Below are 22,871 nucleotides of genomic sequence, written 5' to 3'. Positions count from 1 at the left end.
AAGTGCCAGGGGACTGGTCTTCCCAGCATGTGGGGACAGTAGCCTGAGAGTGAAGTCATAGTCATCACAGCGGAAAACAGGATCCAAGGGACAGGGAAGAGACACACACTTTGAACCCCCGGGCTCAAACTTCTAGATCTTTTTTCACTTAATCCACTTAATACAGTCTTTGTGTTTGTGCCTGGGTTTGATCAATGCAGTTAGGATGTGATTTTAGCTACTAGCAATAACAGCAGAGAGTGCTGATGACATGGTGATGCTACCTTCACACCCATCCAGGAAAATGAACACTTCAGGGACCCCCCGGGGGGAGCTCAAATACAAGCACCTGCATCTACAGCTCTCCTCCCTTTCTACTCCTTCCTGTTGTAACAATAACTGTTTTCACTTCAAACAAAGTAACCGTTTAGTGCCTCCAAGGGGAAGAGTTTTTGACTCATGCTCCAGGAGCAGGCAAAAGGGCATCATGGCATTTTGATTTGTGGCCTCCTCTGCTTTTCTCCACCTCCACCCTGGATTTAGGCAGCTGTTCCTAAAGGAAACCATCGGATCCAGGCTGTAGGGTTTGACCTCGTCCTCCCAAGACTGATAGGATGCCAGCCCAAGAAGGGGGTTTGGAAGGCAGATTTTCCAACTGCTGTAGACACTGGCCAGCACTCCAGTGAAGTGTGTGTCACTCACTACCCACTTTGATGATGGCAGCTCCATGGGTGTCCCATGGGTGGGCACAAGCTTAGCCCACAGCGATGGTGCAACTGTGACAGCCTCAACTCAGCAGTGCTTCTGCCTTTTTCTTATTGTTTTCTAGAGACAGTCTCCACACTGGCTATTAAGGAATGGCAACCAGAAAAAGAGCTGCCAGTCTGAGCTTCTCCTCCGACCCTCTCCACCCCAGGGCTCCATGGTCAAGGCTCCATGTGGCTCCAGGCACTGGCACCGTGCCCTTCCCTCCCTTCCCACAACCTCATCATTAGTCTCCTTGTCTAGGACGTACAAAGCTGCACCTCCCCCCTGTTGCTTCTAGGGATGCTGGCACAGCCAGACTGTGGATGTGGGCATCATACAAATAGGCTGTGCATTTCACATAGCACAGCGTTTCGTAACCTTTCGTGTCAACCCATGTCTTCCTTGCTCAATTTAGTAATATAATGATCTAGTGCTCTGACCTGGAGGCACTCTGCTACCGTGCTGACAATCAGGGTGTCTCCGGTATGTTAGAATCAGCCCCCGTCTGTGTCCTCTCTTCCTGTCGTTAGTATTAGGACAACAGTCACTTACTTTTTTGTTTTTTCTAAATTTGCAACTCTATCCTAACAAGGTCTCCTCCTCCTCCTGCCCCTGGAGATTCCAAGGCCTGCCTCTGCCCTGTCGCCTTCACGGCCAGCTGCTCTTGCCTGCCCAGCTGAGCTGGCCTTCTTTGTCTTTGTAGGAGCCCAGGGATGTGGTTGGGGAGCTGAGTTCTGTTTCTGAAGACAGGAGGGTGGCTGCTGACCGCTTCTTCATCCTCCACTGCCCTGGGACTGACACAACACAGCAAAGGCAGTTCCCGGGCGTTGATGCACCCAGTGAAATGGGGAAGGAGGCACGGTGGTGGGTGCAGCCTGTATTGAGGTTTTTATAACAGCTTCCTCCAGCTGATTCAGCTTCTAAATAAATGGCTGCTGAGCAGCGGGAGTGCGTAGGACAGAGTCAGGGGGAGTCTCCTCTCCCCGTCTCCATCTTTGACTACATGAGCCACTATACCTTTGTGAGCCTCTATTCCCATGTCTGTAAAGTGGGAGTCATATCCTCCTCAGGTGGACACCAGGACAAGATGGATTAATGCCAATAAAGCACCTGACGCCGCAGGTGCTGAACAAGCAGGAATGGGTTGTGCCGCTCGGTCGCCTCCGACCTGGCCCTATCTCCTCCTCCTTTCACACCAGCTTGAGGGAGCAGTGCACGAAATGCCTGCTGTTCTGAGAGCCGCTTTGTTTTCTGGCTAGATAAGCAGCCAAGCCCTACCTCAGGAGGCAGATAAACACCTGGCAAGAGCGTCCTTCTTCCCTGCATGGCTTTCCCTTTCTTTTCTCTGCTATTCATGGATTCTGACTACATTTTGTGCATAGTGGAAATAAGATGCCCTCTTGGTCTTGAGTGGGCTCAGAGTCATACAGTCAGCACGGGGCACTCAACGTGCTGCTCCAGCAATTTGCTTTGCTCCCCCAGAGGGGACCTGACCCTTCAAAACAGTCTCATCTGTAGGGCTCTACTCTTCTCCTATATCCTTCAAGCCTGGACCCCAACCCTGAGTGTCTGACTTTGGCCACAGTTGTGGTTAGCCAAGTGTGTTCCATGCTGTGTCCAAGCCCCCGGGTCAGATCTCACTGGGAAGGTGGCTACTGCTGCCGTCCCCCTAACTGTTGGCTCCAAAGCACCTCCCATTGATCATCCTTTGGGAGGTGATCCAGGCTGGTGATAGCCAGTGTATTTTTCTAAATGGGAGGGACCTGGAGGGCCTGGTTTGAGTCCTAACTCCGCTTCTGATGCCAGCTTCCTGCTAATGCAAGCCTGGGAAGCGGCAGGTGATGGATCAAGTTCAAGGGTCCCTTCCACCCTCATGGGAGACCTGGGTTGAATACCTGGACCCAGCAAGGCATCTAAAGAAAGAACCGCTGGATGGAAGATCTCTGTGTTTTCCCTCTCTCTGCCTTTCAAATAAAATGAAAGTAAATAGGTTAAAGCTAAATTATTTTAAATAAAACTTAAATGAGGAGAAAGGATTTTGGAGAGAAAACAGAAGCCAAGAGCATCCCACGGGCAGGAGGATACATTTCTGTAAGTCATAAAAGACAAAGGTCGTGGCTATGACGGAAGAACTTGGCTCCAATATGAAATAATTGTTTTCTCTGAGCTCAGGCCTTCTCCCATGTCAGTGCCAAAGTGCACATATCCCAGGTTTGCATTTGTGTTGCATTATCTGGGAGCTTCCCAAGGGATGTCGAGCCCAGGGGTAGGATTGTCCATGTCTGCCTCGTGATAACAGCTTCAAGTTCTCTGGTTGGATGTTCACTGCACCACAAGAGGAATGACTGACAAGGAAGAGATTTAGCTTCAGTTCAGAAAACAACCTGCCGTGAGTAAGAAGTAAATTTCAAAGCACCTCGGGTCAGCACCTCTTAGAGAGAAGCTTAAATTCTAAAGTTGAGTCAAGCACACGACCCAGCCATGCATAAGTAGACAAGCTTTCTCTTTAATGCCTTTTTGTTTTCCTGGTGTGGGAGATGAAGTCAGAAGAGTTCTGTTGTTCCAAGGAAATGGGAGGTGAAGCTGAAAAGGTCCCAGTGTAACCTCGGGGACCTGTTTCCCATCCACAGGACGGCTGTGATCACAACAGCCGCACAGGGTGTGGCGAGGATTAGAGTTGGCAGAGGGGATACACCTGGCCCAGGCCCTTAGGCAATGCCAGTGTCATTCATGTTGCTTGGGAATTCCCCACTGCAGGTTCTCTGAAAGAAAGAGACCACTGGGGCCGGCGCTGTGGCGTAGCGGGTAAAGCTGCCTACTGCAGTGCTGGCATTCCATATGGGCGCCGGTTCGAGTGCCGGCTGCTCCATTTTCGATCCAACTCTCTGCTATGGCCTGGGAAAGCAGTAGAAGACTGGCCAAGTCCTCAGGCCCCTTCACCCATGTGAGAGACTCAGAAGAGGCTGCTGGCTCCTGGCTTTGGATAGGCACAGCTCTGACCATTGTGGCCATTTGGGGAGTGAACCAGCAGAAGGAAGGTCTCTCTCTCTCTCTCCCTCTCTTTCCTCTCTCCTCTCTCTCTCTCCCTCTCCTTCTCCATCACCCTCTCTGTCTCCTCCCTCTCTCTGCCTCTGCCTCTCTGTAATTGTGCCTTTCAAATAAATAAAAAATGGGCTGTGGACACACAGGGAATGCACTATGTTTCAGTGTGTGTGCTGTGCCCTGTGTAAGCATAGAAGTCAAAAGGTGTATGTGTCACTGTGCACAGAAAACAAGCTTTTTGAGGTGCGGGTAGCCCTTGACCAAAAAGGAGGGACTGTTTTTAAGCAACTCAGAGTCCCTCTAGGCATAGAACAGTGGCTGAACCTGCTCAGAGTCCCCCCTAATAAACCATTATTAAATTATAAACTATCCTTAAGAATGAAGCCTCCCTATTCATATATACCAAGTTGCACTTATATTTAAAAAGAAATTATTTTTGTCTTGTATATCTGTGGGGCAGGAGACAGCCATGAGGGTGACTAGGAGATCCTGAGGGAGTGCAGAAGTGGCAACCTTGCTCCCATGGGACCTGAGACCCTCTCCCCACCCCATAGGGAGACAGAGGACAAAGTTCAAATTGCAGCCTTTGAAGCAACCACACCACCAACACCTGTTCCCATGCTGCCCGGGGTCTCCCAGCCTTCCTGCCCCTCACTGCTCAGTGTGCTTGGAAAGGAAGTGAAATTTTCCGTTCATTTCTCATAATAATCATCCTATCAACTTGGCCTCCTTCGTGATGTCTCAGGCGGAAGGAAACACTCTTCCAAAAACAAGCGGGATTCACAAGCAAAGGCAACAGTGTGCATTTGCTCGTGATGATCCCAGAACTGTTTGGATACTGAAAACTTTTAGTAATTGGCTGGGAGAATTAGTTTAAAGTTGGCATAACACCTAGCTATCTGCATGCATGTTGTTAGTTTAGAGCAATCCGTGTATTTAGATGCCATCAGCTAATTAGGAAATATGTATTTGCAGAGTCCAAATTTGTAGTGCAACTGAATGGAGAAAATAAATCCTCCTCACCAAGCTAATGTGTACCTTCTAGATCTAGAAAGTTCTTAAAAAGACCGAACGCTTATGTCAAAGCAATTATTAAATTTTTTTCCTGATAAACACCAGCAAATAAAATTAGATGTCTTTAACCAGGTTTTTCCGCTAATTCATCAAGCACTTCCAAGGTGAAAACAAAAACAAAGCACCTCAGAGGGCAAACAAGAGAAGTGGGTAGCTGAATGGTTGAATAAATGGCCAGCGTGATTAGACTAGGTGGAGAGGTGCGGGCCCAGTATGCATGGGTGATCTGATTGCAATGCAGTAAGTGGCAGGTTGTATTCCACGTGTGAACACGTATGACGTGGACTGCACACACATGTACATTTGTAGTAGAGACCGCTGTGTTGCTGTGTTTGTTGTTTGTGGGAGAGCACAGGCCTTGGCTGGTGTCACGCCATCTGCATTCAATCGTGGTTCCACCTTACTGGCTGCAATTCCCTTGATCTTATAGTTTTGCCATTTGTAATCTGAGACTAACAGCAGTATCTATCTCTCATAGGATTGGCTTGGAGATTAAATGAGAAGGGAAACAGAAACTTCTCACACAAAACCTGGTATACAAAGTACCCCATAAATATAATAAATATATATGTCTACTGGTGACGAGTTGTGCCACACATACCTTGAGCGGCACACACGTGCTGTACTGTGCAGGAAAGGGATTTTCTGCACTGCATACAAACTCACTATATCATGTGTGTTCTCTGCTGTCGTCTACATTGGGTTGAACATACATTCTGGATTTTTTTGATGCATGCGCCTTTCCCTCTTGACATGTCATGCCCATGTCTCATGTGTCAGGCTCTGCTGTGTTGCTGTTTGTATGTTGTTAGGTTTGCATATGCACTGCATGACACTGCATGTAGATTCTGTTTTGTTCTGCACGTTCTATAGTGGTGCACCTGTAAACTCTAAGATCCTGCAGAACAAGGTTGGTAACGTAACACCGGGCTAATGAAGGCCAGATCGACTTGTCTAGTCCACATTTTACAAATGGAATTAGTTAGCTAATATTTAAAAATAGAAACATCCACATAACATCAGAATCACTTTCTCTCTTCAAAGCTAGAAGACTGAGGATACGGACCACACACTCCATAATACCATACTCGGCAGGAGTTGTGTGTGGCTCCCCCCTCTTGGTTAGCAAGCCTCGCACAGCTTTCCCAGGTCCAGTCACTACCTCTCATTGCATTCGTGCGGTTTCTCTCACACCCAGCCTCCTGCACCCATCCCATGGGACCTCTGTGCTTCACAGTCATCCAGGTTGCAATGCCCGGCTTATGAATGCACACAGGAGTCTGGAAGTCCTTCTGAAAAACCCAACAAGAGCTGCTGAGTGAGGGGAGCGGGGGACAGACCCCACTGGGAAGTCAGGGATTCCCTGCCTCCCAGAAGCCCCACACTGTTCGGGCCCCGCCTCCCAGGGATACTGACCCTGCTGATGGAGAAGAGCAGCCCGGGCCGGTCGGAGCACACGCCCGTGAAGCAGAAGCGCAGCTTCCAGTAGAAGAGGTGCTCCCAGATGAAGGTGATGAGGCTGAGGGCCATGGCCGCCGCCAGCATGTAGAACACGCCCGCCATGTTGTCCACGTCCAGCTGGCTGCTCATCACCTCGTTCTTCTCATTGTGGCAGATTCCCGTGAGCCACAGTGCCTCCAGCTCCTCCATCTCACCTGAGCAGAACACAGGGTCCACATGCAGTGAGGACTGCAGCGTGCAGCCTGGGGCTGAGCCCTCTGGAAGGCAAGTGGCTGAGCGCCCCTGGAGTCCATCAGCCCCTCTGCTGAGCAAGGATACTGATAACCACACCCGCCTAGTCCCACTGCAGTGAGAATGGGCTAACACATGAGGAGGGTGCTTCGAAAAGTGTGCAGACGAGAACCAAAAGATCAGCTTATGTGGGTGCAAAAATTCTTGAAATCCATGCACATGAGAGGTCTTCAAAAAGTTCACGGAAGACAAGTTATTATGAAAAACTTAGGCATGGAGGCCAATATTTTTGCACCAAAATAAATGTATCTTTAATTCCATTTTCCATACCTGAAGTACTCTCTGCCTAAGTGCCTCTCTGGGGGACACATCCCCCAGAAATTAGAGGTACAGCCACAGTTCCGGCTTAAGCAAAAACAGGACGGGGATGGGCACACCCACTCCCAAAGGAATGTGGCAGTGGGACCAGCAGGGGCCTAATGGACATGAATTGGTACCTGGAGTATTTTCAGGAATTTGTAAGTTTGCATGAGCATCTAAATGGGCCTGTCTCTGAAGATTCACAACACAGCTCTAATCCCTATCTTAGGCCACCAGACCCAATTCCTTTTCCCAAATCCTTAAGTTGATGTATAACCTTGCCTAGGTGCCTGCTGGCTTGTAGACTTGCTGGTATCCTCTAAATAAAAGTGGGAATGCATAGCTACCCAGTGGCGTGCTCTTAGAATGGATACTCCCATGTCCTGTCTCTTCATCTGAAAAACCCCACAATACAGTGCAGTGAATTCAGCATAGTTTCTGGTTTTGGTGTTTTGGGGGTGTTTTTTTAGGGGAGGCAGGATCCTATTATGTTCTTCCCACCTTGCTTTTTTCTACCCTGGCCCCAACACCCACCCACACTTACAACAGGGACACGGGAATAAAGTGGCAGCATGCTACAGTGGACAGACTTCATTTCAATTCTGACTTCATCATTTACCTTGGAGCCACAGTCATCCTGCCTGTGAAATGGGTATAATAACAGTGTCTACCTCCAAGAGCCCCTGGTGAGAATCAAATGAGATCAGCACATATAAACTCCCTGAAGTGCCTGGCCTCTATCATACATAGTAAGCTCTCCTAAATAGTAGCTTGTGCTAGTACTTATCATTGTAAAGAAACTGCCTAGAATGGAGCCTGGCACATCTATGGTATTTCTCCACTGCATTAACTTCTTCTTTCCCCGCTCCATAGAATAACAACTACAAGCGATAGAGGTGGGGCATAGACTTCAGGTGAAGAAAGGCCTCTTTGGCTCTGAGTAGCCTCCTGCAAATCAAACACCCCCACCCTACAGAAGGCGATTAAAGCAGCAGCTAGATTTTCCAACAGAAGAGAGCAGCAGCCGTGCTTGGCACGTCACTCTTTCACGTGCACTCTGACCTAAACACCTGGGAATTATCTGGCAACTCACTGAACCATGGCACTTAAAGACTGCACGCCAAGCCTTGAAAAACATACTCTTCAAGGGCAGTGAAGACCAAGGAAGCTGCAGATAATGTTGAATGAAAAGCCCGACTACCTTTTGTATGCATCTGTATTTATAGTATCTCTAAGACATAGTAAAGACAGGGGAAAATAAAGGAGACGCCAGAAATGTTTGGACTGATGCCCTTTTGAAGAGGTTGACTGTGATTAGTAACTTGGTTTTGGTCTCTTGTTTAGGTTTTGTGAAATTAGAGTGGATTGCTTCTGGTTTGTTCTCTCTCTTGAATGCTTTGGCGGACCAGAAAAGTCCCAGCTGATGATGATCTTTTTCTTCAAGCTTTTGAAGATGTTGTTTGATTTTCTTTTGGTCTGGGCTGCAGTTGCTAAGAACCTGGCTGATCTTTAGCTGTCACCCCTTTCCATGCCATCTCTATTTCTAATTGCCTTGGAGAATTTCATTTGGCATTTGGTGTGGACATTCAGGTATGGATTTATTTGTTCCGCTTTGGACTCAGAGTGATTCTTCAACTGGATGAGTTACCACTTTAACTCGGGAAAAAGTTCCTCTTTAATTGCTTCGGACACTGTTTCACCATCCCATCCTTGCCCCATTGATCCCTCCTCCTACCCACCCTGGAACCCCAGCAACTGTGGACCTTTCTGCTGTCTCTACGGTTGTGCCTTTCCAGAATGTTCCAAAGTTGGACTCACACAGTATGGAGCCTTTTCAGACTGGCTTCTTTCACTAGAATCAGGACTGTGAATTTCCTCCACACATTTTCTGGTTTAACTCTCATTTATTTTTCTCATTGAGTAATATTTCATAACATGGATGCACAGTTTGTTCATCCATTCATCCAACTGAGGAATGTCCACGTTTTGGAAATTGTGGATAAGATGGCTATAAATATTCAGATGTGGGTTTTCTGGACATGCCTTCAAGTCCATTGGGTAAATGTGTACCCAGAAACACTACTGATGGATACTATGGTGAGGATTCTGTTTAGCTTGGCAGGAATCTGACAAACTGTATTCTAAAGTAGTTGCACCGCTTTGCCTTTCTACCAGCACTGAATAAGAGCTCCAGTTGCTCCACCCCCTTACCAGAATTTACTGTACTGTCAGCATTTGGGAATTTTTGCCTTTCTAATAGGAAGGGAGTTCTCGTTTTAGTTTGCAATTTCCTAACAGCGTATGATAATCCTATTTTATTCTTTTCCTGAAACTTTTGTTTAAAACATTCTTGACCTTTTCACTCTGTCCTCTGAGTTATTAACCTTGTTTTAATATTTTGCATTCCCTTATTCCTCTATGCTGGATGATTTCTATTGATCTATTTTCTTGTTTATTCTTTCATTAGTAAAATTTAGCTTAACTTGAAAATTTTAATGTAATACTGAGTTATGACATTTATTTGGCTCTTCCACTGTTTTGTCTGCTACTTCTATGATAACGTCCTGTTCTTTTGCTGTGACTGTCTTCAAGTTTTATATATTTAATAATTTGAATCATGCAGTCTTGGGGATTACTTCATGGCATCCCCATCTGTGTCTGTTGCGCGTTCTGACCCTCAGGGTGGGTTATTTCCTTGTGACATTTGTAACTTTTGATCATGGACAGATATTGTGAAGAGCTACTCTCTCTCTAAATTCCAAAGGCCCCCAAGAACAGTGGGTTACAGAAATGCCTGCAAAGGGTTTCTGGGTTTGCTTCAGTCATAGCTCCAGTGGTTTTAATGTCAGCTTTTCTGCATGAGTCTTTTTTTAATTGTGATCACTACACCCTTTCAGCAGCATCCATTTGGAATGCCATATCCTTTGGGGTCTTCATCTCTTACTCAGAGCTTCTAACAGACGGCAAACCTCCTTGAACGTTCTTCACTTTGATGGACAGAGACTTCCTAGCCTCCTTTTCATAGCTGAAGTACATAGCTTCATAGCTTGTTCGTTACTGGCACAGGCAAAATGAGGGAAGGGGCTACCCTGATGCACTTTGTTTCCTTCCAACAGCCTCCAGCATGGCTATCCGGCCAGATCTGTCACAGCAGAACCTGTTACACCAGCCCGGTGTCCACTCAGCCCCACCACAAACTCGGCCCGAGCTCTCTGCCCACTGTGTCCCTGGACACTCACACGATGGCTTCTCCCCTCAGAAAAGCACCGAAGCAGTCAACTGCTAACCTTCCCCTCCCTTTGGAGTAAATGAGGAGGCCAAAGTGGGTCTTCCCACCATGACTCATCAAATCCCAGCACACTGCTCCTGTGGGGTTGCTAGCCTGAAACGGGCAGCAACATGGCCCAGGTTTCTTTTCAGGCTCCAGATACGAATTTCCCTCTACCCTTTGCCAAAACAACATCTCTGTTTAGAATAAGTCAGCTCGGCAAACCAGACCTGCACTCTGGGAGGAGAGGAAGTTCACATTTCTCAATACCAATTACAGCCTGTTCCAATCATTTTCCAGTTAATCATTTCCTGCCTCGTGGCCCTCTTCGAGTAGTGTACTGAACTGTAGTTCAAATACTTTTCTTATTTCGTTTTTAATTTACTCAAGTATACTGTAATCTCCTTGAGGGAGATCGCACACCGTGCTTTATGGTTTTGATTCTTCTCGTGGCCTGCGGCATGCAGTATGGATTGAATCCATATTTTCTGTTTCTCTGTCTTTACTTAGATCCCCAGGCTTATTGCAAAAATGCTCAGATCTGTTTGCTGAGTTTTGCTGTCACATAAACGAATGAAGGAAACACAGAGCCGAGGGGAACTTGCAATGGGCTTGAGCACGAAAGGCATGCCCTTGGCCAGGGCGAACAATCAAATGCCATTTTCCCAAGAAGCAGCTCTGGGAAACTTATTCCAGTGTCAGTTTCTCCCATTACGAGGAGGTCACGATCTTTGTCAATACGATCCCTCGAACCAGAGCCAGTAAATGGGACAATTAAATCTCCTGCCTGGAGCAGACTCATTCTTGCTGGGAAGACACGAGCTCAACGCTCTCCTGTGAGCAGATGGAGACGTGCATCGGCAGCTGCGGGTCTGCAGCCACTGTTGTCTTTCTCTCCCCACAGGGGAGGACCAGTCCTCCTACAAGGCTCAGCCTACATTCTGCTGACACCTCTACTGATGGGAAGTTCATGAACACTCGCAGAGCAGGGAGTTACACCTGCTCAAGGGCTCTTCCTGTACCTATCTACAGAGGACAAGACGGTACAGCCACACGGAGGGGTACCTCTGCCAACCTCTGAGTTCCACCTCATCTTACGGAAGGCTGTAAACTCAGCACAAGGAGCAGCGAGTCTCTCTTTTCTTAATGCTGGCATCACTGAAAGACAGATTGGTGGGGTTGCAAGAGTCAGGAGCCAGAGATATAGAATCTGAAAAAGAACAGGTGAGGAGAACCGAGGTAGCGTTGTCTGCCTCCCAGACGGCTGGCGGGGTGATGCTGCAACAGGCTGCGCCAAATGCACAGGGTTGGTCAGGCACACAGAACTGGCACACACAGACAGTGCAGGCTGCCACGCAAGCATGGGGGTTTCTCACTCTGACCATCCACTCCTTATGAGGTAGAAGCCATGGGTTTCATATTTGCCATTAAGAAACAAATGAAAACAAATGAAAGAGGCTGGTGCTGTGGCGCAGTGGGCTAAAGCCCTGGCCTGAAGCAGCAGCATCCCATATGGGTGCTGGTTTGAGTCCCGGCTGCTCCATTTCCGATGCAGCTCTCTGCTATGGCCTGGGAAAGCAGTAGAAGATGGCCCAAATGCTTGGGCCCCTGCACCCACGTGGGAGACCTGGAAAAAACTCCTGGCTCCTGGCTTGGGATCAGCACAGCTCCAGCCATTGCGGCTATCTGGGGAGTAAACCAGGGGATGGAAGACCTCTATCTCTGTCTCTACCTCTCTGTGTAACTCTGTTTCAAATAAACAAAATAAATCTTAAAAAAAAAGAGAAACAAATGCTAATTTAAGTGAACACCATCTAGTGTATCATAAGAACGAACGTTTCAGGTAGAAAACACTAGAATGGACTACGAATGGAAGGGCCTGCTGAGGTCCTGAGTTAGAGGGAGGTAACTAGATTCGCTATCAGTGTCAGATCCCCCACTCCTCTCCTGCTTCCGCATGCACTGGCCATCTGCTCTTAATCCACATACTCTACTTCCCTGTCTGACCACCTGTGCATTCAAGTACCCATTTCTACATATATTTAACAAGGCTACATAAAGTCTACTATTCTTCGGGCACTGCACTAGCGTTTCCAAAAACTAATTCACATGATCCGCACATCAACTTAACATGGCTGGTCTCTTGACTGCCACCATTCTGCAAAGAGGGCTGGAGGAGGACACAGAGCGGTCTAGGAACTTGCTCAGCCTCTCTGAGCTCAAATCTTAACCCCTACCAAATAGTGGCACAACATTGCTTAACTCAGAGGTTTGCTGATGATGTTGCCTGTATACAGTGCCCGGCACACACTCCCTACTCAGCAAGTATCCAGAGATGTTATTACTGCAGAAGTCTAGAAAGCTGGAGGTGAGGATGTGGGTGGGGTGGACCACACAACCCACCCCTCTTGTGCCCTTCCAATCATGCAGTCCGTGAGTCCAAGAAAGCACAGCCACGGAGAAGCCCCAGCTCTCCAAAAAGGCTCTCGTGCCCGAAGTAGGAGAAACCAGCTCCTCATTCGCCCCAAGTCTCATGCTCAGCACGTCCGTGGGGAGAGCTCTTGCTTTTCAGACCAGATTTCACTCCATTCTGTCCGGCTGTCTAAGAGCTGAGGGGACCGCTCCAGGAAAGGATTTCGTAGCGAGCAATGTGAGGAGCCTGCAGACTTCCAGAGTGTTTCTCCCCCGAGGTCGGTTGTGAAAAATTCACCTTGAACCTGTACCCTTCAGGCTTTGTCCAGGGCCTGAGAACCTGCTGAACTACATCTTTTAAAGTCACCTCCCACACAGCGCCTCACAGGCACACGGCTCCATGACTGTTTGGTTTCTTGGGTTCTAGCCGAAGCACCTACCCTTCAGCAGTGATGGTCCTCAGTTTGGAGAAGTTGGGTTTAATGAGCTGTTTCATTTCTGGTCACTGCTTTTTGGTTCCCTGAAGACTTTGTGCAGTTTTTCTTATTCATTCATTCATTCATTCATTCACTCCAAAGCACTTAACATACGGGCAACATGTCTGCCTGGCACACCAACACAAGGAGATGAATAATGTGGCTTTGGCTGTGGAGTCTGTGGAAGAGAGTCGTGCAATCCAGTAATTACAAGATGAGGGGACTGAATCTGCAGGGGTCTGCAGGCAGGGAGAAATGGGGGGTGCTCTGCGATCACAGGGTCGTTCAGAAGTTCCCAGAAAGAAGGGATCGAGGGGGAGACCTGGAAGACAGGAGCCGGAAGGCAAAGGGGACTCAGCTTTTGTGCTGAGGAGTCTGGCCCTCCCTAGCAACGGGGGGGCTCCAGGATGAGTTTCCATGTGGACACCCTGAGCTGTGTTTTCCTGGTGCGTCCAAGATTGTTTAGTTGCTGCTTATGTACCTCCCGCAGCAGCCCCATGATCAGAAACGGCGTGTTCTCGTATGCAATATAACGTAAGGTAGGCTGTTACGGATGTGTAGTGCAAATTTGAACAATGGTGCTACAGCGTGGAGGAAGTTCACTAGCAAATCCTATCACAGGGACAGAGTCATTCAGAGGGTCCCGCCCTGATTCCAGAGGCAGGCAGGACAGGCAGAGAAAGCTCTGCTGCTCCCAGGGTAGGAAATGACAGGGAGAAACCAAGCCCATTTGCAAGAAATTACTGACAAAGATCCATGGTAAAGCGTCATCAATATTGTCACTGCTGAGAGTGGACAATGGCCATCTTTGGGGTAGAGCTTCCAGAAGCCTCCACCACCAGGAAGGCTTCCTTGAATCCTAGGAAGATGAGGATGAGATCATGGTTCTTCCCATGATATCCTGGATATTTCTTTGATATTTGTCATTCGTTTCTAAGTCGTCATCAAAGGCAGATGACTTTATTTGCTAATTCAAGACAGGGATCTTGTATTACTCTTCTTAGATCCTAAATCCTTGGCACAGGCCTTGCATATGGTATATTTTCCCTAAAACTGTGCGGTGCTGACCAAAAATGCACAAAGCTCCTCTCTCCTGGACCAGGCTGTGATGCACAAAGGAGGCTCAACGGAAGCTGCAGAGAGGGAGGGACCTTTGAGGCCACCAACAATGGGGTCAGGGCTGGTTTCTGAAACCGAGAAGTCAAGGCTGACTCTCGGGACAAGCTCGTTCCCATCAAAGATCCTAGCAACAGAGTCCGGTGCTTCCCAGGAGCCAGGCTTCCATCTATAGCCGAATGACGTCAGCTTGCTGATCCCAATAGGGTTGGCTGCGAGCCCCCAGCGGGCGCCTGACCCCATTTCCATCCTGCTTCATGTCTTGCCTTGGAGTCAGGCAGTAGGGTTTGTCAGGAGCCCTACTGGAACTGGAGGTGGCAAAGGAACAACTGCTTTGTGGGAAAACTAGGGCACAGATTCATCAGCAGGTTCGTGTTCCCAGGAGAACACACAGTCGGTGTGAGCTCTGAGGTGCAGCCCCGGGACTGAGGATGGCTTGGGGTCTTCGTGATGGAGGCCAAGTCCTCTCCTCGCCCAGCTGCCCGGCATATGGAAGGAAGCTGCTGGTCAGATCTGGGATGTGCTCTGTGTCCTTGGAGCTGACCTAAGTCTGCTAGGCATTGACCATGGGTCTTTAGCTTCCCTAACTCCACAGTCTGCATGCAGAGCCACATGAGGCAAGTTCACCCTCCTGGAATAGCAGCAAGAAGTGACATCCATATCTCCCTTCCCCGTGGTGAATTGTTGGTCGTTGGTCTAATATTATAAAAGAGAAAAAAAGAAATTCTCCTAGCCACCCCCCCCCAATAAGAACAACTTATCTGGCAAATAAGATCAAATAAGAAAGGAAAACACATGTGAGCTGGACCCTGTGACTTCTGTACCCAAGATTTCAAGGAGTCACTCAACAATGTGCCACCTTTCATGGGCTAAGTGATGGAAAATAGTATAAGATTCTGGGCACAAATAGACTGAATGTGGAAGATAAGTATTCCCTATTTAAATGTCAGAATATTTTATTTCTGTATAATGCTGAGAAGTCACAATTCCAAAATAAAAATAGGGCTAGGCTTAACTGTATCCAGTTCGATGCAAAGACAGGATGTCTTTGGCATAAGTGTTTCACCACCTCCTTCCGACCAAGGTTTCTGCTCCATGGTTGGAGCTGAGGTTTTGCAGTGTTCACTGTGACTGTCACCATCTGGCTGGGGTATCAGAGGCCATGTGACCAAGCGTGCAATTTGGAGTTGGGTATTCTATGCACGCAGGTTGCCAACTGATGTCTCTTGGAGGAGAAAATGAAAAAGATGGGAGAGGACTGGAGAACTCCACACAACAGCAAGCAATGGACTTGGTCACAGTTTTCCACAAGAGGGGTGGAGGTGGAGAGAAACAGTTCTTGAAGGAAAATTAAAGAAAAATCGCAGGAAGTCTAGGGAATCCTACCTACGCCAAGCACTTCTGCAGTCTACGGAACCCATTTACTCCACACAGACACACATGGTCAAGCTGATAGGACCTAAAAGGCACCTGCATTTGTGAGCAGAAATAAATTCACAGTAAATTCTGAATCCGCATATTTTCTCAATCAATGATCCTTAAAATCCTATGACTCATCCTAAAGGGCATGAGGACATTTTAATATCACAAAGGGATTCTTATGTTTTCCAAGACTGTAGATAGAAGAAGAAGAAGAAAAAGGAAACCAATAATCTCACATCCCATGCCAAGACGCATATCCTTTCTTTCAGCAAGTAAAATGACTTCGCTGCTTTTTAATTCCCTTTTTACTGAAGAGCTGTCTACAAGATCCCTGGGACTGTAAAATCTGTAAGCAAGACAGGTCGCTTCTACTTTATCTGCGTTCCCACTGCCTGTGACGCTGTGGGGGAGCTTAAGGGGGCCTCCAGATTGGGATGTGGAGGAAAGGAGACGGTGAAAGGGCAAGAGAGGGGAAGAGGAAAGAGTGGGGAGGAGAGAGAAGTGGAAGAAGGGAGACCCTCAACAGAAAGGAGGGTAACAAATACACCTGCTGCCAGTGCCGCCCAGAACTCAATCAGATCCAAGTCCCTGTGCTCCTTTCCACGGGGCTTGGCGTGCGTGTGAGGCTGGGGGAGGCGGAGGGCTGGGTTCTAACCTCTTCCCTTTATCTCCAATCCAGCCAGCAGTGATCAGGAGAGCACATAGGGACAGGGAAGTAGCCATATTCAAATTCCAGCCCAGGAAAGCTCATAGGGGAAGATACTGCAGCCTCTGGGCCCCACTCTATGAATGAGACCGCTGAGGTCAGGTTACATGGCTCGAGATCACGAAGTCAATGGAGAAAGCGATGGGATGTCTGAACTACAGCAATATCCCATCCCACAGCCACGAAGGAGTTCAGAGACACAGACCTCCTTCTCGTGTCTCACAGAAGGCAGGAGAAAGAGCTCGGAGAGGAGAGGCACCACAGCACTGCTGGCCAGAGTCTAAGCTGCCTGCACGGCTTCTGGAAACGAATGGGAACTCTGCAGAATCTATGTAAATGCATGTTTTGTGACCCAGAAATTCCACTCCCAGGTAGACTCTACCCCAAAACAAGTGTCTAAATGCACCAAAGCACTGTGAAAGAGGGAATGGGTGCTTAGCCTGGCAGTTAAGAGGCCACAACCCGTATCAGACTGTCTGGGTGTGAGACCCAGCCCTGCTCCTGACACCAGCTTCCTAGGCATGCGGACCCTAGGAGGCAGAGGGTAAGGGATTAGGTTCCTGCCACTCACGTGGAAAACTGGGATTGGGTTGTGTTCCCAGCTCCAGGCTGCAGCTGGGGCCAGCCCCGGCTACTGCAAGAATCCGGGAAGTAAACCAGCAGATGGGAACTCGCTTGCTCACTCACTCCCCCTCCCTCTCTCTCACCTTTCCTTCCTCTCTTCATGTTTCTCAAATAAATAAACATTTTTGAATGAAGAAGAACATTTAGGGCATACCAAAACTAGAAGCAAATGCTCCTCAACAGCTACTTGGATACACTGTGGTCTGTGTGTTGCACTGGGACGCCTCACAGCAATGGAAACAACAGAGGGTTATGGTTAAGTCAGCAATGGCTATTACCTCCCTAAAGGATGTAAATGAATACATTACATATTGTATAATTCCATTATTTGTTTTAGGTTCAAAAGGAAGCAAACCCAATCCATGGTCATGGATGGCAGAGCACTGGTTACTTTGGTAGGGACTGTTGGCTGGCAGGGGCTTGGGGATTGTTTTCTGGAGTGCTGTTCAAGGTGTCTTTATCTGGGTAGCAGGTGCACAGCTGTGTAAAAATTAACTGGATATTGGGGTTTGTGTAATATGAATATATGTCATTGCTTACAGAGAGTGGGAAAAAAGACAAAGGGAAAGCTAGTGGGTAGCACAGAAGAGGTATAAAGAATTTTCTTAGAGAGTTAAAACAGGGGACCAGGGCAGTATTGTGGCGCTGTGTGTCAAGCCACTGCCTATGATGCCTGCATCGTATATCAGTGCTGAATTGAGGCCCAACTGTACCACTTCATATCCAGCTCCCTGCTAATGTGCCTGGGAAAGCAGGGGAAGACAGCCCAAGTACTTGGGCCCCTTCTACACACATGGGAGACCCAAATGGAGTTCCAGGCTCTGACCCAGTGGATGGAAGACATCTCTGTCTCTCCCTTTCTCGCCCCCACCAACCCTTTCTGTCTCTCCCCCTCTCTCTGTAACTTTCTCTTTTAAATAAATCTTTTTTTTTTTTTCAAAGACTGTGACAATAAGGAGAATAGAAGGAAAAAAAGACTGTCTAAACCAGAGAAGGGGGGAAAAAAACTTTTTTGAAAATGAGAACTTACAAAGCCTTCAAGAATAAAGAGGTATGAGTAATGTTCAGCTCGATTCTTCCATATTATTGGAATTATTTTAAGAGGACATGTTTTACTTTTATCATTCAAACCAGAGGTCAGAAATCTTTCTATGAAGAGCCAATTAGAAATATTTTCAGCCTGCCAGGCCACGCCATGTCACAACTACTCAACTCTGTCTCTGGGGCACAGAGCCATCGACAACTCAGAGTACATGCATAGGGAATGGCTGTGTGCCAACAATAGTTTATTTACAAAAACAGACGATGGGCCAGCATGCACCACAGGCTGCAAAACCTTGATTCAAGCAATCAAAACAGAAAGTAAAATTAAAAAAAAACTTATGTGTATGAATTAGGGTAAATCCCAATTTAGGAGTTCTCCTTATCTGCATTTACTTAGTTCCTACTATTTGATGGCTATTAAACTAAGCTACTCTAAAATATTATAACATTCAACTTGGTGAAGATGGTGCCATTACATTACACAATTCAAACAGCAAGAAATTGCTCCCTAAAAGGAATAAGTAATTTGCCCAAGATCTTAGAGCAATGATCATGTTCCTTATTTGAATCCAAAGCCTTACTGTCTACCTGCACCCATGCTGCTACATTACTGATCCTTCCTGTATGAAATTTTGTGACCAAAGGTTTCTTTGTTTTTAAGACCCATCCATTTATTTGAAAGTCAGAGTTACATTGAGAGAGGAGAGGCAGAGAGTGAGAGAGTGAGAGAGAGAGAGAGGTCTTCCATTCGCTGGTTCACCCCCTAATTGGCTGCAACAGCCAGAACTGTGCCGATCCGAAATCAGGAGCCAGGAGCTTCCTCTGGGTCTCCCACATGGGTGCAGGGGCCCAAGGACTTGGGCCATCTTCCATTACTCTCCCAGGTCATAGCAGAAAGCTGGATGGGAAGTGGAGCAGCGGGAATCCAACTGGCGACCACACAGGATACCAGCATTGCAGGCAGCAGCCTTACCCACTACAACACAGAGCCAGCCCCCAAAGTTTTAATAAAGTACTAAAGTATTCATGGTGCTTATTCAAATTTATATGTAAAAGTGGATAAAAGGTCAAATAAGATGAACAGATAACTTTTTTTTTCATTTTCTCCAGTGGTCAAACGAATTAAAATGTAGAAAAACCCCAAGATGGTACTTTGCATCTCTTAAAGTAGCAGAGGAGGGGGCCAGCTCTGTGGCATAGTGGGTAAAGCTCAGCCTGCAGTGCCAGCATCCCATATGGGCTCCAATTTGAATCCTGGTTGCTCCACTTCCAATCCAACTCTCTCCTATGGCCTGGAAAAGCAGTGGAAAATGGTTCAAGTCCTTGGGTCTCTGCACCCATGTGGGAGACCTGGAAGAAGCTCCTGGCTCCTGGCTTCAGAGTGGTGCAGCTCCAGCTATTGTGGCCATTTGGGGAGTGAACCAGTGGATGGAAGACTTCTCTCTGGGTCTGCCTCTCTGTAACTCTAACTTTCAAATAAAATAAATTAAAAAAAATAGAAGAGAAGCAGAACAGTAGTGCTCAATTCTTATAGGCTGTTATAAAATTATACATAAATTTATTATTAGCAGTATTATAGATATGAACAAACTTTTCGGGCATTAGATTCCTAGAGTTGTTTATAATCACCAATCCTTCAAAATCTACAATATAGACAGTTCCAAAAAAAAAAAAAAAAAAGATAAGAAGATGTTCCTTCCATCTGCACTAGTTCTTTTAGTTGAATACAGAGAGACAAATAGAGCCAGTATTGGACCCACATCTCTCAACCCAGGTCTCCCACAAGGGTAGCAGGACCCCAGATAACTGGGCTGTCAACACTACCTTCCAGGGTCTGCACCGGAAACCAGAGCCATGAGTTGGAGCCACACATCAAATCTAGGCACTCAGATATGCAAAGTGTCTCCTCCAGTGTCTTAACTGCTGGCCTAAATGTACCAGCATAAAATTGAAAATGTTTATCATTAGGAAAATAATGTAACGATTTCTGGTTTAATAACAATGATGACAATTTTATGCAAAAATTAAAATAATTGTGAGGAGCAGATAATGAAACAACATAAAAACGTTTAATATAATATAATGATAAGTGAAAGCAGTAGAATATAAAAGTGTGTTGTTACATAACCAATGATAATGATGATTTAAAGAAATATGCCTGCAAGTGACAGGGAATAAGAAGCAATGTACACATTGAAAACAGCTGTGGTAAGGTGATAGATTTGGGTGATTACAAGCACACACACACACACACACACACACACACGAAAGGCCTTCAAAAACTCAACGGAGAAGGCACATCACTGTCAACTCTACTTTTCCCATGAAGTTTTTCATATACAGCATTTCCAAATGAAAGCACTTGAAACTGTAGACGGAGAGGGCTTTCAGGCCACTGTTTATTCCATCCCATAAGTTTTGCACCGGGCACAGTGACGCCAGCGTTTGACTTAGCAGCGAGCCATTCGTCATGTCTGATTCCCTTTTTGACGGCCCTGACTTCCCCTAGTTTGAGCGATTCACTCTCCTCAGGCCTCGGCTTGGCACCGCTGACCTTGTTCTAAGCCTGTGTCAGACGGATAATAAACACTGGCTCTGGATCTCACTGGGCCTGTTGGGAAATTTGCTGGGAACTTCACAGGAAAGAAAAGCCTCACAGCTTTCCCTCGGAGGGAGAGTCGATGGCTCTTCAGGATATTTATGGATTTTATCTATTTCTTCAGCCCGGTTCCATTATTATTCCAAATATGTCTCTAGTTAGAATTAGGAGGGAGATAACCAGGTCTGATTGTTATGGTACCATCTGGTCACAGGCCAAAGAAGAGGCAGTTAAACCCTTTCTTGCTAATCTATGCTTGGGATTGGCACATTTCTTCTTTGAAAACATTGCATCTCCACATGAATACCTTGCCCTGGACACAGCTCATCATGTGTGGGAGGGTCAAAGTCATTTGGTTGCTGGGGCATCCAAATGGTCACCAATCAGCACCCTCTTTTGAGTGTATTTCACTAAAGGCTTTTGTGCATAAATGAGGTCTGTGTGCTTGAAAACTCTATCCACGGGGCTGGTGTTCTGGTGCAGTGGGGTAAGCCACAGCTTGCAACGCTGGCATCCCATATCACAGTGCTGGGTGGAGTCCCGGCTACTCTGCTTCTGACCCAATTCCCTGCTGATGTGCCTGGAAGGCAGCAGATGATGGCCCAAATACTCGGGCCCTAGCCACCCACAGGGGAGACCCAGAGGAACCTCCTGGCTACTGGCTTTGGCATGGTTCAGCCCTGGCTGTTAGCAGGCATTTGGAGGATGAGCCAGCAGATGGTAGATCTCTCTGTCTCTCCCTTCCTCCATCTTCCCCTGTGCCCCCACCACTCCGCGTCACTCTGCCTTTCAAATAAATATCTTTAAAAACAGAAAAAGAAAAAGCCATCCACACAGAGTGGGAGCAATGTTGAAATTCATACTAAAAATTTAGATTCAGTCAACTACTCTTTTTTTTTTTTTGACAGGCAGAGTGGACAGTGAGAGAGAGAGACAGAGAGAAAGGTCTTCCTTTGCCATTGGTTCACCCTCCAATGGCCGCTGCGGCCACCGTGCTGCTGCCGGTGCACTGCGCTGATCCGAAGCCAGGAGCCAGGTGCTTCTCCTGATCTCCCATGCGGGTGCAGGGACTTGGGCCATCCTCCACTGTACTCCCGGGCCACAGCAGAGAGCTGGACTGGAAGAGGGGCAACCGGGACAGAATCTGGCACCCTAATCAGGACTAGAACCCGGTGTGCCGGCACCACAGGCGGAGGATTAGCCTAGTGAGCTGCAGCGCCAGCCTCAACTACTCTTTGATAACGGCCCTTAGGTGCTCTTCTCTGGCGATTTCAGAAGGGGCCACATCTGCACGTGGAAGGAATCAGAAGATCCATCCAGTGCAAACCTGGTTCCAGATCTGAGTTAATCAACAGAAGCGCTGGCTCAGTCCCTGACCGAATGCAGAGCTTCTCGCCTGTTTTATTTTTAACACTGTTATTATAGTCAATAAACGAAAGTGAAATCTTGGGAAGCAATAAAGACTTTCATGTCTATTTTGATCCTTTCTGAATGAGGAAGCTTAACATTCAAGCCTATCTGACTGTTTCTTCCATTCACAGTCTACCTTCCTATCTGCTGTGTTCCCTATTGTGGGTGCTGTGAGGCTGACACTTAGAAGTTCAACACCACCTACTCCTCGGGCCTTCACAATCACCAAGGTCTCTGCACAACCCCAATTAGGAGCCCTGAGAGAAGGAGATGAATAAAATAAAGGGAAAAATCTGACATCATCGACTCCAGCAGAGTGATCTGTTAGCCGCTGACATCCGCGCCTAGCGTTTGTCTATCAGAGAATAACATGTTTCTAAATGCGAAATACTGTTTGCTAAAGCATGATTTTTAAAATCTCCTTGTTGAAAATGTCCTGGGAGGAAGAATGAAATGTAGGTACCTGTGTTTTCAGCAGACTCCCCAAATGATCCTACCGGACAGAAAATGTCAAAAGGAGGTTCCTACATAAGGACAACAGACCAGGGGTCCAGGAGTGCATATCCATTGTCATTTCCCACTGCCCAGAGGTCAGAAGAGGCTCGGCTGTTCATTGTGGAATGAATGATCAGAAAGAAGAACAAATCTGGGACCAAACGGGTGAGTGAGATCGAGGGCCCCTGTGTCCACAGCGCCCAGTCCTGGCTAACTTGATCAGAAAGTTCTTGATCTACAGGGTAGCCTAGTGCAGCCCTAACTGTGACTGCTGCCTCTGAAGCCTCCATTTGATGAAAACACGGTTAGCAAGCAACAGTAACTTTCTGAAACGCCAGGGCTGATGCGGCTCCAAGGAGCTCTGTGGGGAACAAGCACTTCCCGCGAGCGAGATGGGTGTTTGTG

General features: G+C 47.3%; 1 protein-coding gene and 1 long non-coding RNA gene across 2 annotated transcripts in view; one reads left to right on the top strand and one right to left on the bottom strand.

The window, feature by feature from the left end:
• Nucleotides 1-22,871, bottom strand: part of GRIN2A (glutamate ionotropic receptor NMDA type subunit 2A) — a 405,170-nt gene that overhangs the window by 11,840 nt on the left and 370,459 nt on the right. Inside the window, exon 13 of the mRNA XM_070065018.1 lies at nucleotides 6,259-6,497. Coding sequence (XP_069921119.1) covers nucleotides 6,259-6,497 — 239 coding nt within the window. The remainder of the gene's footprint in view (nucleotides 1-6,258; nucleotides 6,498-22,871) is intronic.
• Nucleotides 1-22,871, top strand: part of LOC127491437 (uncharacterized) — a 24,477-nt gene extending 1,606 nt beyond the window's left edge. The window contains exons 2-3 of the long non-coding RNA XR_007920101.2: nucleotides 17,861-17,969; nucleotides 22,103-22,871. This is a non-coding gene — a long non-coding RNA (uncharacterized lncRNA). The remainder of the gene's footprint in view (nucleotides 1-17,860; nucleotides 17,970-22,102) is intronic.

The sequence above is a fragment of the Oryctolagus cuniculus genome, chromosome 19 (assembly GCF_964237555.1).
Source record: "Oryctolagus cuniculus chromosome 19, mOryCun1.1, whole genome shotgun sequence".
In the NCBI taxonomy this organism is placed as follows: domain Eukaryota; kingdom Metazoa; phylum Chordata; class Mammalia; order Lagomorpha; family Leporidae; genus Oryctolagus; species Oryctolagus cuniculus.
Note: the sequence above shows the minus strand (reverse complement) of the source record. Positions and strands in the feature narration are given on the sequence as shown.